The sequence below is a fragment of the Biomphalaria glabrata genome, chromosome 3 (genome assembly GCF_947242115.1).
Source record: "Biomphalaria glabrata chromosome 3, xgBioGlab47.1, whole genome shotgun sequence".
Lineage (NCBI taxonomy): Eukaryota > Metazoa > Mollusca > Gastropoda > Planorbidae > Biomphalaria > Biomphalaria glabrata.
In genome coordinates, this window is record NC_074713.1 from 754,394 (window position 1) to 767,500 (window position 13,107).

The 13,107-nt window shown below is 36.3% G+C and overlaps 1 protein-coding gene across 4 annotated transcripts in view; it reads right to left on the reverse strand.

Moving 5' to 3' along the window:
- Positions 1 to 13,107, reverse strand: part of LOC106072738 (probable G-protein coupled receptor CG31760) — a 70,528-nt gene that overhangs the window by 54,476 nt on the left and 2,945 nt on the right. The window contains exon 1 of one of the 4 annotated variants that reach the window (XM_056024751.1): positions 5,280 to 6,358. The exons of 1 other annotated variant lie outside the window; for it this stretch is intronic. In XM_056024751.1, the coding sequence (XP_055880726.1) occupies positions 5,280 to 5,394 (115 nt within the window). In that variant the 5' untranslated portion in view covers positions 5,395 to 6,358. Of the gene's footprint in view, positions 1 to 5,279; positions 6,359 to 13,107 lie in introns of those variants that run through there. 2 more of the 4 variants (XM_056024752.1, XM_056024750.1) reach the window with 2 other exon arrangements.

Genomic DNA, 13,107 nt, shown 5'->3' on the forward strand with positions numbered 1-13,107 from the left:
ATAAAGTGTACAAAAAATTTACCAGACAGACAGACAGACAGGCAAAGAGAGTTGATATTAGCTGTGTGCGCATGATGTTTCGAGGCGAGAGAAAGAGAGAGATTTTATTTTAGAAGACAGGGGTTTTAGTTTCTAAATGCTGTTTTACTATTTTACCGGAGATAAACAGCCATTTATTCTTAGGGTAATTAGTCTTACGTAATTAAGTTATTTTTGCCGGACTGGAACATATTAAAAGCATCACAAGAGGTTAGTGGTTTTTGGCTGATAGTTTTAACGTACTTAAGCCAATTATGTGGCAATACTCTGAGAGAACCAGAGTTAGTTGTAATCGTGGAAAGTAACTGAACAAGGGTTTGCAAAGTGCCCAAGGATCAAACGCTTATATTTGTCAACACAACAACACAACAATGTGTGGCTAACAATGCTAAATAAAGAAAGCGAGCCGACCCGCGGCGTAGCATACGCCGCTATTTAGTGATGGCTGAACACTTCCTGAAAGACACAGCTGTCCAAACGGGGTGGGTGGTTGGACGACGTAGAGAATTATATATACAGAGAAAATTACTTGTTCTCCCCCCCCCCTCTCTCTCTCTCCTTTCTTTTTGAGCCGAGCTCTTTTTTGCCGCAAAAGTTACGTGGGGTAACTCTAGTCCGACTTGCAGAAATAAAAGAGTTATCTTTCCATGAATTTTTCATCGAGGGTTAGAGAGTCGGAGAGCGTGCGTCTTGGCTCGCATGGTTGGACGACTTAGAGAATTATATATGCAAATTCTACTTGCTATCCTCACAGTGGTGTAGTAGGGTAACCTTGAGCCCAAGTTCAAGGATATGATAGTGCCTTATTGGTAATCGCTCGTTCGCTTTCTATATTGAGTAGTTCATAGAACTAAACCGTTGTAGGCGTATTATAATTTTAATTGTAGAACTTGAAATCGCTTGAAAGACTTCTTGAAAAAAAAAACCCACTAATTATCAACTTTTATTATATTCTGGACAAAATCAACTTGAAATGAAATAAATGTAGTAGACTCTAATAGTAATTTAAAACGGCATTTTAAACAAAAATTAACTCACCACTAAGACGCGTCCTTACAGCCTAGAAACCTAGAGATGTGTTCCGTTCTTAGCACAGATTATGAAAGGGCCCCATCCTGCATCATTCTACAAGACTAACAATTAATGCTCCCTTTCTTCATCATCACCTTGGAAACACACACACATTCCATAACATGCGCCAACACTATAAACTTAAAGACCCAGGTGCATTGAACCCTTTGAAACATGCTTGCCACGCTCCTGTAAAGATTGAATGTGACAGACTCAGGTGCATTGAACCCCTTTGCACCATGCTTGCCACGCCCCTGTAAAGATTAAATATGACAGACCTAGATGCATTGAACCCCTTTGCACCATGTTTGCCACGCCCCTGTCGTAACAATGACGAATTTTTTCGGAGGAGTTATTTTTCAGGTTAGTTAGTCTTGACATTGTGACGCAATCAAAGGGGAAGCAATTTGTAGTCTCATCCATCTGGCCATGACAACACCCAGCAGACCGTGAGAGAACAAATCAAGGGGACGCAACTCATCATAATAGAATAAAAATGGCCTAAACTAATTGGCCTGTGTTCTTGTTCGCAGCCAACGAAGCTAATTATATGGAATTCGTTAGTTGATAGCGTGTCTAGACGTCCGGGCCGTGAATGGAATATGGTCAGCAAATAGTCAGCCTAGAGCACACTGACTTCAAAGAAGCAACACGCAGTAGATGGAAATCAATGAACTGAAGCCAGACTACACAGTCACGGGTCACTAGCTGCATTCTCAACACTAGACACGAAGGCATGATTCTAAAAGACAGCTAAATGCCTCAAAAAACTAGCAGACACCAAACCAAGTCTGCTTTCCGGTCAAGGAGGACATAGCATAAGTAGATCTATTACTTAACAGTAAAGAAAACGAGGTATTATTGAAAGCTGGAAAATCGATTTAAAAGATTGTATTTGTATATATTTATCGACTTTGTGTAGGTCGAATATATTATAGGTTCACGAGCAGTGTACTATAGGACCAGCTGCCAGCACAACGACCAACCGCCTTTACTTTACTCTCTTAAGTCGGGCACCCATTAGAGCTGGGTGGACTCAGGGGTGCCTTAAAAATTCCGAAATTCAAAATCCCAGTTTTCACCGAGATTCGAACCCGGGACCCCAGGTTCGGAAACCAAGCACTTAACCACCCAGCCACTGCACCCCTGTATGGGCAAAGGATTCTCTTAACAGGGGGACCGAAGGCGCGAGACATCGGGCGGTTTCCTCACTCACCACCCCCTAAGGCCGCCTCTGAGGCGGAATATCTAGAATATCAGATCAGACACATGAAATTTTGTACCCTCAGAAGATATTTAAACATTTCCACGGGATTGACGAACCCTCGAAAAGGGAGACTACAGTAATTGCAGTTATCTCCCTTTCCTCTCCCCCTCCCATACAAACGTCATATCCGAGAAACATACAGTCCTTATGTAACACATATAGGGCTAGCGTCTACTTATAAATCACGCATGCGCGATCTAGTCAAGCTGATATCCGAGTTATTGTCCTTAGATATTGACATACTTAGGACTACAGACACAATTTACATCTTGATATTACTCTACCGGACCGTTCACAAACCACGTATTGGTGTAATGTGCACGAACAACCGCATTGTCATCCTCATCATCATCCTCATCGTCATCCTCATCATCACTAACGTCACCACCATCCACATACCACTATTTGCCACCCTCATCATCATCTTTACGCTCATAGCCGAATGAAAACAAATTTGAATGTGTTTAAGGAAAATGATTAAAAAGACAAGAAGAAAGATACAGGATACATTTTGTTAAAAATCTGGCTACTTTGGAAATTGGAGCTGTCATCTTTATGCAGTGGGTGCCCTCGCACTGCGGCGTGAGGGGCAATGCCGTGGCTGATGCTCTAGCACGAGAAGGAGCGCTGGCCGTGCCCGCTTTCGAAACACCAAGTACGTTTCAACAGGCTACCACAGTTATGCGAGAGTGGTTACATGAAAAATGGTTGAAATCCTGGGACGACTACGAAACTGCCAGGGGAGTCTGGCAGCACATGCGTCGCCCAAATCGAGAGGATCCGTGGTGGAGGCTAAAAAGATTGGAACAAACGATAATAGCCCAGTGGCGTACGGGACACTGCCCCATTGGTGCGTACTTCGCCCGGTTCCGGCCAAATTTTGATGCTCGTTGCCGACACTGTGGGGAATCAGAAGAGACGGTAACGCACGTCTTGCAAGAGTTTCCGCAGCTCCGCAAGCTGCGGGGAGACGTATCCGGTGGAACACTTAATTTGTATGTAAGCTATGAGGCACTACGCCACACAGCAGAATGCTTTTCCAGGGCCCTGCCTTGTCACCAATTGGAGTTCATCTCAGGCTACTTTGAAAGTTCGAAGTACCATAGGTAACTTTACCTCACTGGAAGTATCATTAAGAGTCGAGAAATTTCCCTTTCACTAGTTTCATGATTCTTTGACCCATGGAGGGCTTTTATCCCGTGGCCAGGACGAGGTATTAACCCTTAAGTAATCTAATAGTCCTACCGTCAGGTGGCCGATATCAACAGAATCCATATATTAAAGAATTACAATGAATAAAAAGGTCAGTATTTCAATGAATAAAAGAAGCCAATATTGGAACAAAATTAAAAAAAAAAAACAAGGTTACAAAGACAGATTGTGTGGAAACACAAACTGAAAATCGGCCCCCGAAATGGTCCACCCAGGCAGGTAAAAAGGCAGATATTAATATTATCAGATTGAAATTCTATCAAAGACAAATGACAGAAAATAATGGAGAAAAAAAAAGGTTAACAGATCTAAGACTAAGACTGCTTTATTGATCCTTACGAAAATTGTTTGTGATACCAAGGACTCTTTTTTCATATAAAGACAACACAACAGAAAAATACACATAAATACAATAGACAACATAAAGAGTTCATTCAGCGACTACACACAGGTATCTTGGTGCATTTCCTGTTCCCTGATCAATGAGTGGCGGTGACAGAGTCTGACCGAGTGAGGTACCAACGAGTTTTTGTACCGCTTCGTTCTTGGTTTGATTGACAGCAGTCGCCCTCTTTGTGTGGTGCCCCAGCGGTCCAGCACACCAAAGGATAGGTGAAAGTAAATGTGAAGTTAGATGTGAACCTGGCTTAATTGATGTCATATAATGAATATCTAATTGATCTAATTGTTTTGTAAAGGGCCAATCTCTTATTCCTCAAGAATAAAACATTTCCGTAAAAAAAAAATCCAAAAGTTTTTTTTGTTTCTTTGGTTAGGTGTTCTGTTTGTTTCTCGTGGCATCACAGTTCAAATGATAATATGGAAAATTACTTATTTAATGTTGTTTTACATTATGTTTGACTAATATGCATACTAAATAGATTGTTTCTCTTTAAAAAATAGTAACCATTTTGCGTGTGTAAATATAGTACTTAGTATAACAAAACTTACATAACTTAACAATATATATATATATATATATATATATATATATATATATATATATATATATATATATATATATATATATATATATATATATATATATATATATATAATATATATATATATATATATATATTATATATATATATATATAATATATATATAATTTAAAAAAAATCATATACATAGAATATGGTACATAATTTTTTCATCTACTAAAGATCCTCAAGTGTTTGTTACTATTAATAGTGAATAGTTGTAAAAGTGGTGTATTTTTATGAAAAAAATGCTTGCATAAGTGATTTAAAAAATTAGACTTTTCGCTTTTAGAAAATACAAAAGTAGCCGTTGCTTAAGAACTTTTAATATTATAATGTCTGATTTTCACTATCTTTTCTAGTTTACGAGATCTAAACGGGACGGACGGACAGACAGACGGACGGACAGACATTTCACACAAAACTAATAGCGTCTTTTCGCCTTTCGGGGGCCGCTAATAGACATTATTTTAGTAATTAAAAAAGAAACAAGAACTCTGCAACCTAGTTATTCTGTTGCGCCAAAAAAGGCCTTCGTCAAATAATGCGGTGAAGTTTACTATGTAAAAACTCCATCCAAGTATCAACGATTTTATTTTTGTTGTGATTAAAATGAATTGTAAAAATATATAGTAAAACTTGGTACATTGTCCATATTACGATTGGTAATATAAGTGAAACCAGACGATGTGTGTTCTAGTACTTACCTTGCATTGGATTTAAATTACCTTGAGTCTGATCGGGCAAATGTCCAATGAAAACTGTCTCACTAGGAAGCACTAAAAAAGTTAAGATGTAACCATAAACAATGAATTTGAACATAGTCGCTTATCCAATGTTTTGATCTCTGGTGACGCTAACAATGGAACACGCTTCGTGGATAAACACACTCGACTTAACAAGTACACATGTATGGTGAATGTACACACTGGCTTCAGGACACGGCAGCAGCACATCACAGCGTACACACCGTTAGGTCACCATAATCAATGTACAGCATCAGAATACTTTGTACACACTGGCTTCAGGACACGGCAGCAGCACATCACAGCGTACACGCCATTAAGTCACCATAACCAATGTACAGCATCAGAACACTTTGATGTGCTGGAACACAGATCACCACACGCACATTTCAATAGCACATAGATCTATCAGATAGCACATCGCATAGAGTGTGCACCATGAGAAATATCTATGATGCTAGAACTATAGCCCTCGATGCATTCTATTAGCGAATCACCGAGTGCACTAGAAGAGTACATGACTATATTTCTATATCAAATAGATAGAGTGTCTTTCGAAATTTGCAAAGCTTTTTTAAAAAAATTTCATTTACAACAACATTCTCCACCTGCACTGCTTAACAATCACATGTCCCATGGCTGGATCCATCGGGGTCCGCCACTGAGTTTGGGTGACAACACAACCTCTCTTTATAACCTTGTTTATTTAGAGCAATGTTCTCCATTTACATTCTGGAAAGACTTAAGCTTTTAAAAAAAATGTATCAGCAAATAGTTTAGGAAACCTCGATCTGACCAACTGGGTCCGGAAGCCGTTGGATTTCACACCTTTGAACCTGAAACTACATTTTGCTTTTTATTCCACAACGAAAAAAAAAATGTTTGTTTGTTTTAGAGTTTTAGAGCTACACGGATTTTTTTTTTCTATGTCTTCTCCGCGTGTCTCACAATTTTAACCAATCAATACGCTTCATCTCCTGTTTTCCAATTTCGTAGCAGACTTGAGTTTTAGTTCGTGCTATATTAAATGGAAAAAAAAATGTTTTATAAAATCGGTCGCTAGACGCTTTTTTTAAACTAGAATAATCCCGCAAATCCTATCAAAGAGAACGGCATGTTATCTATAATTGCATCATTGTTATCTGGTAGAATGGAGTGTGCATTACCAAAAAATGTCAATGTTCTACTGAACTATTTCAAGAACTAGACCTATCTAAAGCCACACCTAGTCGCCGTGTCTACAATGTAATTACACAGAATGCATTGTAATAGGATTAGGGGGACAACTTACTTGCAGACGATAACCACGAGAAACGTGTCTGCTGCATTGATTTTGTCGTTGTTGTTTTTTTTTTCGTATGATATTTTTATGCGCCTGTCTCATTGATTTCGGCAGAAATTATATTTACGGCTTTTAATTTGTTGTTATTTAGAAATGTCATAGACCTAGGTCTAGAGCGAACTCGAAACTTACCTCCGCGCCTGAACTCTTTCCCCCCCCCCCTCCCTTTTTTTTTCTCCCCAGGCTTGACCTTTCCAAATTATTGATAAGTGGTGTATTAATTGTTAAAAGAGAATGCAGAATCCACTGCTATTAGTTAGTACACTAGTAACATGGTGACCTTCTGGGACTCAAGAGAATTTCTTACTGGCTCTGTATTTGTTTTTACAAAGTTATGTCTGCTCACTTTGTCTGTCTGTCTGTCTGGTAAAAAGTGTGTAGTCGTTATTTCTCCCACACCCAGTCTCAGGTCAAGCTGACACTTTGCATAATTTTTTTTCCTTTCACTTGACAAAACAAGAAGTAATAAAAAAAAAAACAACCAATTAGTTAATTAACTATTGGTAATAATTATTTTGTTTGGTATGTTGAACAAGGGAATGGAATTGTACTTGAATGATGTGGTGCTATAAGTTGAATTAGTCCCCTTTATACTTGGTAGGTAGAGAGAAATGTTTAAAACTAGCAATAGATAACTACAAAACCTTTTTTTTTCAAGTGATACTGTAAACGTACGATCGTATAGAGCTGCTTTTAATTTTCTGGAAATATATTCTAACAAATTTAACTTTTTGGCAGAGAAGAGTTACGCGATATCATCTCCTATGCAAATAAAGGTGATTGGTGATTTTATTTGTATTCAAACTCAAGCCCTCTTGCCAGGTAGCTGCGTTTTATTCACTCTGTAACATACTGTGCTCTCTATAAAAACATAACCTGATGTATGTATAAATATGTGTGTTTGTGTGTTTTATTATAGGTCTACAACATATAGAATGTCATGTCTAGTTCACCTATGTAACACAATACGTCATATTCAAGTCTCAAAGTGAGACCCATTGGTCTGGAGACTGAAGAATAAGACTGGAATATACGAAATGCCGAGGACGAGGCTAACGTCACTTCCGGCTTATAGATCTATTTAAAAATCCACGTGAAATAGTCTAATGTACTAAATATTTTGGAATATTTTTTTCTTTCAAGACTGTAGCTTTCTCTCACTCTCTCTCTCCCTCCCTCCCTCTCTCTCTCTCTCTCTCTCTCTTTAATCTCTATTGTATGGATATGCCCTGCTGTGTTTTTTTTTATAAAAATGATCGTCTGCTGATTTCCTGCAAGTGTTTTCATTGGTTCAATGATGTCGGCATAACTTGAAATGATTGGTAGTTTCAAGCTTTGATTTTCGTGAGGCTTTTAATAAAAAATTAGTGACTTGGTCCCTCGTGGGTTGTACAGATCACGTGATATGTCACGTGGCAGTCTTAAAAAGCTTTTAGAACTGTAAGATGTATACTTAGTAACAAGTGGAAGATAGTTATCAGTAAGGAGGTATGAGAGAGACAAAGAGAGGGGAGGGATAGAGACAGAAAGGGGGAATAGGGAGGGTGAGGAGAAGAGAAGAAGACATAGAAACAGAGAGGAGAGAGGGAAGGGGTAAAGAAGGTAGAAAAAGAAAGACGAGAGTGAGACAGAAAGAGAGACAGAAAGAGAGAGAGGCAGAAAGAGAGATAGAAAGAGAGACAGGATGAGAGACAGAAAGAGAGACAGAAAGAGATGACAGAAAGAGAGAGAGACAAAAAGAGAGATAGAAAGAGAGACAGGATGAGAGACAGAAAGAGAGACAGAAAGAGAGTCAGAAAGAGAGACAGAAAGAGAGAGAGAAAGAGAGAGGGGAGACAGAGACCAACTACATCTTGTCTAGAAGCAAGGACCATCAATAGTTTTAAAGTTTTATGTTCAGGGACATTCACCATCAACAGTGGAAGATAAAATCTAGTGACACCGACCAGCAATAAATCTACAGTGACAGATAGATAGATAGATAGATAGATAGATAGATAGATAGATAGATAGATACATAGATAGATACATAGATAGATACATAGATACATAGATACATAGATAGATAGATAGATAGATATGATAGATAGATAGATAGATAGATAGATAGATAGATAGATAGATAGATAGATAGATATGATAGATAGATAGATAGATAGATAGATAGATAGATAGATAGATAGATAGATAGATAGATACATAGATACATAGATAGATAGATAGATAGATAGATACATAGATAGATACATAGATACATAGATAGATAGATAGATAGATAGATAGATAGATAGATAGATAGATAGATAGATAGATAGATAGATAGATAGATAGATAGATAGATACATAGATAGATACATAGATACATAGATAGATAGATAGATAGATAGATACATAGATACATAGATAGATAGATAGATAGATAGATAGATAGATAGATAGATAGATACATAGATACATAGATAGATAGATACATAGATAGATAGATAGATAGATACATAGATACATAGATAGATACATAGATACATAGATAGATAGATAGATAGATAGATAGATAGATAGATAGATAGATAGATACATAGATAGATACATAGATACATAGATAGATAGATACATAGATACATAGATACATAGATAGATAGATAGATAGATAGATAGATAGATAGATAGATAGATAGATAGATAGATAGATAGATAGATAGATAACGGTGTCAAAAAGTCGTTCACGAAAGGCCATTAGAAGATATAATTTAAGCATAGGATTGTATTCCGATAGATCTACGACAAAGTCAAGGTTATTACATAGTCTGCTACGTTCTTGTTCCGGTTACGACAGGATGTCGTCTGCCTGCAATATTTTAGCCAAATTATAAACTCTTCGTCTGCTGCTTCTCGATCAAAGTAGTGACAGAAACACGACCAACAAGAAATGACCACTGAAAAACCACTATCCACAAGGGGGGGTAAGACACGGCCAACAAGAAATGACCACTGAAAAACCACTATCCACAAGGGGCGAGTCACGAACAGCTTTCTGGATATTTTTTAAACCACAGATCTCGTGTTTAAAATCACTCTGGGTGCAGGCGTACTTGGTAGAGGGAATATCGTCTGCCGCTCTATTTCAGTAAACAACACAGTCTCTCTCTACGTCAGTGCTTCTCAAACTGCGGGGCGCGTTAATAGAAAAAAAAAAAGGGGGGGGGGGGCGAAGTCATTACAATTATTTCTCAAGTTACAAAAATAAAATGTGTTTGAACTGTATTTAATTATCTCTATTAGAATGCCCCATCAAGTAAAGTTGACACCATTTCCTGTGTTACAATTTTTCCTAAACTTATTTTTGCAACAGAGAAAAAAACAAGATTAACATTAAAAAAAACAACAACTTTAAAAAGACAATACCTCCTTCATACATCTTATAGAGCGATAATTGCTCTTAATAACTAATAAATGTTAAGATTTTTAGAAAATGGATTTTTTTAAACTCCGCCTCCGCCCCCCCCCCCCCCCCCCGGCGAGAAAATATCCTGGAAAAACAATGACTTTGCTGATTCTGTAATAAACATGTATTACTAGGTTACGTAATTATCTTCTCTTTTGGAGGAAGGTCTGTAATTTATAAGATAAGATTCTATTCGACTTTCTCATGTTGGACAGGTCGAATTTCTTGCGAGTGTCATACATCGTCTATATGACTACTTTTGCTTTAAAACAACAGGCTCTCTACTGTTACCACTTTATTCAACTTAACTTGACCTTTTTTTTTTTTTACAAACCTTTTATCAACTCATCCTGTCCGTCTGTCTGTCTGTCATTCTATCGGCCCATCTGGCTGTACACATGTTATTTCTCTTACACACATTCTTGGATCAAGTTGAAACCTCGCACAATTATTCATTGGTATAGACAAAGCATGAATCAATTTTTAAAAAGTAACCAATTCGACAATTTATTACTGGTAATTTTTTTTGGTTTGATGCCAACAAGGGAAACCAATCCTTCGGTATTCACAGATATGGCTAAATGTGTTGGGTTTAGTCCCCTTAATTAATTGTTAACGCTATTTCTCTCTTTAGCATCATCCGATCAAGTTGATATTTTAATTATTTATTGGGGCCTAACAAAACATGAATATTTTTTTTATACTCGATTAGTTAATTATCGGTAATTAATTAATTAATTAATTTGTTTGATATCTAGTAAGGGAAATAGCTTGTACATTATTGATAGATGTAGTTTTAAGGGCGGAGTTCTTCCCCTTTACATGAGATTTGCATTTTTGAAATATGTTTTTTTTTTTTAAATATATTGCGTGTTTTTTTATAGAATGAATAGTTTTGTTTTTGACGCCAGAGAAATACATTTCAGTCCCGGATCCCAACACTCGCCTACCCAGCTAGGTATAAAGGAAGTGCAATGAATGCGGTATTCCCTCTTACAAGAGTGGGGTCACAGAAGCTTAAGAACCACTGTTTTACATTATAATACAGCTTTCGCTGAAAAGGAATAAATTTCGCCGTCTGTTAAACAGAGAGTCTCCTTTTGCAGGAATACATGCGAAACAATCGTTTTCCATCCTGGCCACACAAGTAATGGGATAGCACTGGGAGATGTTTTGGGGGGGGGGGGGGGGGGACGACTTAGGTCAATGATGATTTGTGGAGCGATATTACTCCAGGGGAAACGGAGCTTAATATTCGGGGCATTGCAGGGAAAGAAACATTGTCTAAGCGCCCCCGCAGAGGTTGAAAGAAAAAAAAACACAAGAATGTTGCGCAAAGTCTTAAACTAAGATGATAAATATGGCGAGAGGTTGAGCTAGTAAAATCTGGGTATCTATAGACGTTTAGATCTTGTTGTAGTTCAGATTCAAAACAATTCCTCACTGACGATGATTCAGCGCTCGAAATTTATCAAATTAGAATGTCACGATGTGTAATAATGTGTTTGATTTCTCTTTAAAAATACTGCAGTAAATTGTTTCCCTATGAACTAGTAACAAAGAAAAAAAATTAAGGCCAATTAACTACCAATCTATATAATAAGCCTAAAAATGTTAAGATTGATTGATTGATTGATTGACTGACCTATCTATCACTAATTCTTCTACTTGTAGTAGAGGAAATTCTAGTACTATTGACAATAAATACATTTGTGGTATATCAATGATAGTATTATTTTAAAAAAATACATTTGTGGTATATCAATGATAGTACTATTAACAAAAAGTACATTAGTGGTATATCAATGATAGTACTATTAACAAAAAGTACATTTGTGGTATATCAATGATAGTACTATTAACAAAAAGTACATTAGTGGTATATCAATAATAGTACTATTAACAAAAAGTACATTTGGGGTATATCAATGATAGTACTATTAACAAAAAGTACATTTGTGGTATATCAATGATAGTACTATTAACAAAAATACATTTGGGGTATATCAATGATAGTACTATTAACAAAAAGTACATTTGTGGTATATCAATGATAGTACTATTAACAAAAATACATTTGGGGTATATCAATGATAGTACTATTAACAAAAATACATTTGGGGTATATCAATGATAGTACTATTAACAAAAACTACATTTGGGGTATATCAATGATAGTATTATTAACAAAAAGTACATTTGGGGTATATCAATGATAGTACTATTAACAAAAAGTACATTTGGGGTATCAATGATAGTACTATTAACAAAAAGTACATTTGTGGTACATCAATGATAGTACTATTAACAAAAAGTACATTTGTGGTACATCAATGATAGTACTATTAACAAAAAATACATTTGTGGAATATATCAATGATAGTACTATTAACAAAAAATACATTTGTGGAATATATCTATCATAGTACTATTAACAAAAAGTACATTTGTGGTATATCAATGATAGTACTATTAACAAAAAAGTACATTTGTGGTATATCAATGATAGTACTATTAACAAAAAAGTACATTTGTGGTATATCAATGATAGTACTATTAACAAAAAAGTACATTTGGGGTATATCAATGATAGTTCTATTAACACAATAATAAATTTGTGGTATATAAATAATAGTATTATTAACAAAATAATACATTTGTGGTATATCAATTCTTTACATAATTGTAATATATTCGACTCCGAAGATCAGGGACGAGTGCCTATTATTGCGAAAAGGTTTATCTTCTAGTTATGACTGCAATACTAATTTGCTGTCTTATGATTTATTTAATAAGTTTAGAAAAGATATGCACGCTGGTTTTTATGTGTGTCACCAAATTTTCGACCTCTATGCACTATGCTAAACAGCAAGGTTTCTGTCCAGGGCTTTTGCAAGAGAGGATTGGAACCTCTCAAGCCCTCACTCAAATGGAGTTTGATTATAATTATCGCGTGTGAACCCTTTGCAGATTGCCTTTATTTTTTATTTTTTTTTTTAATCAGA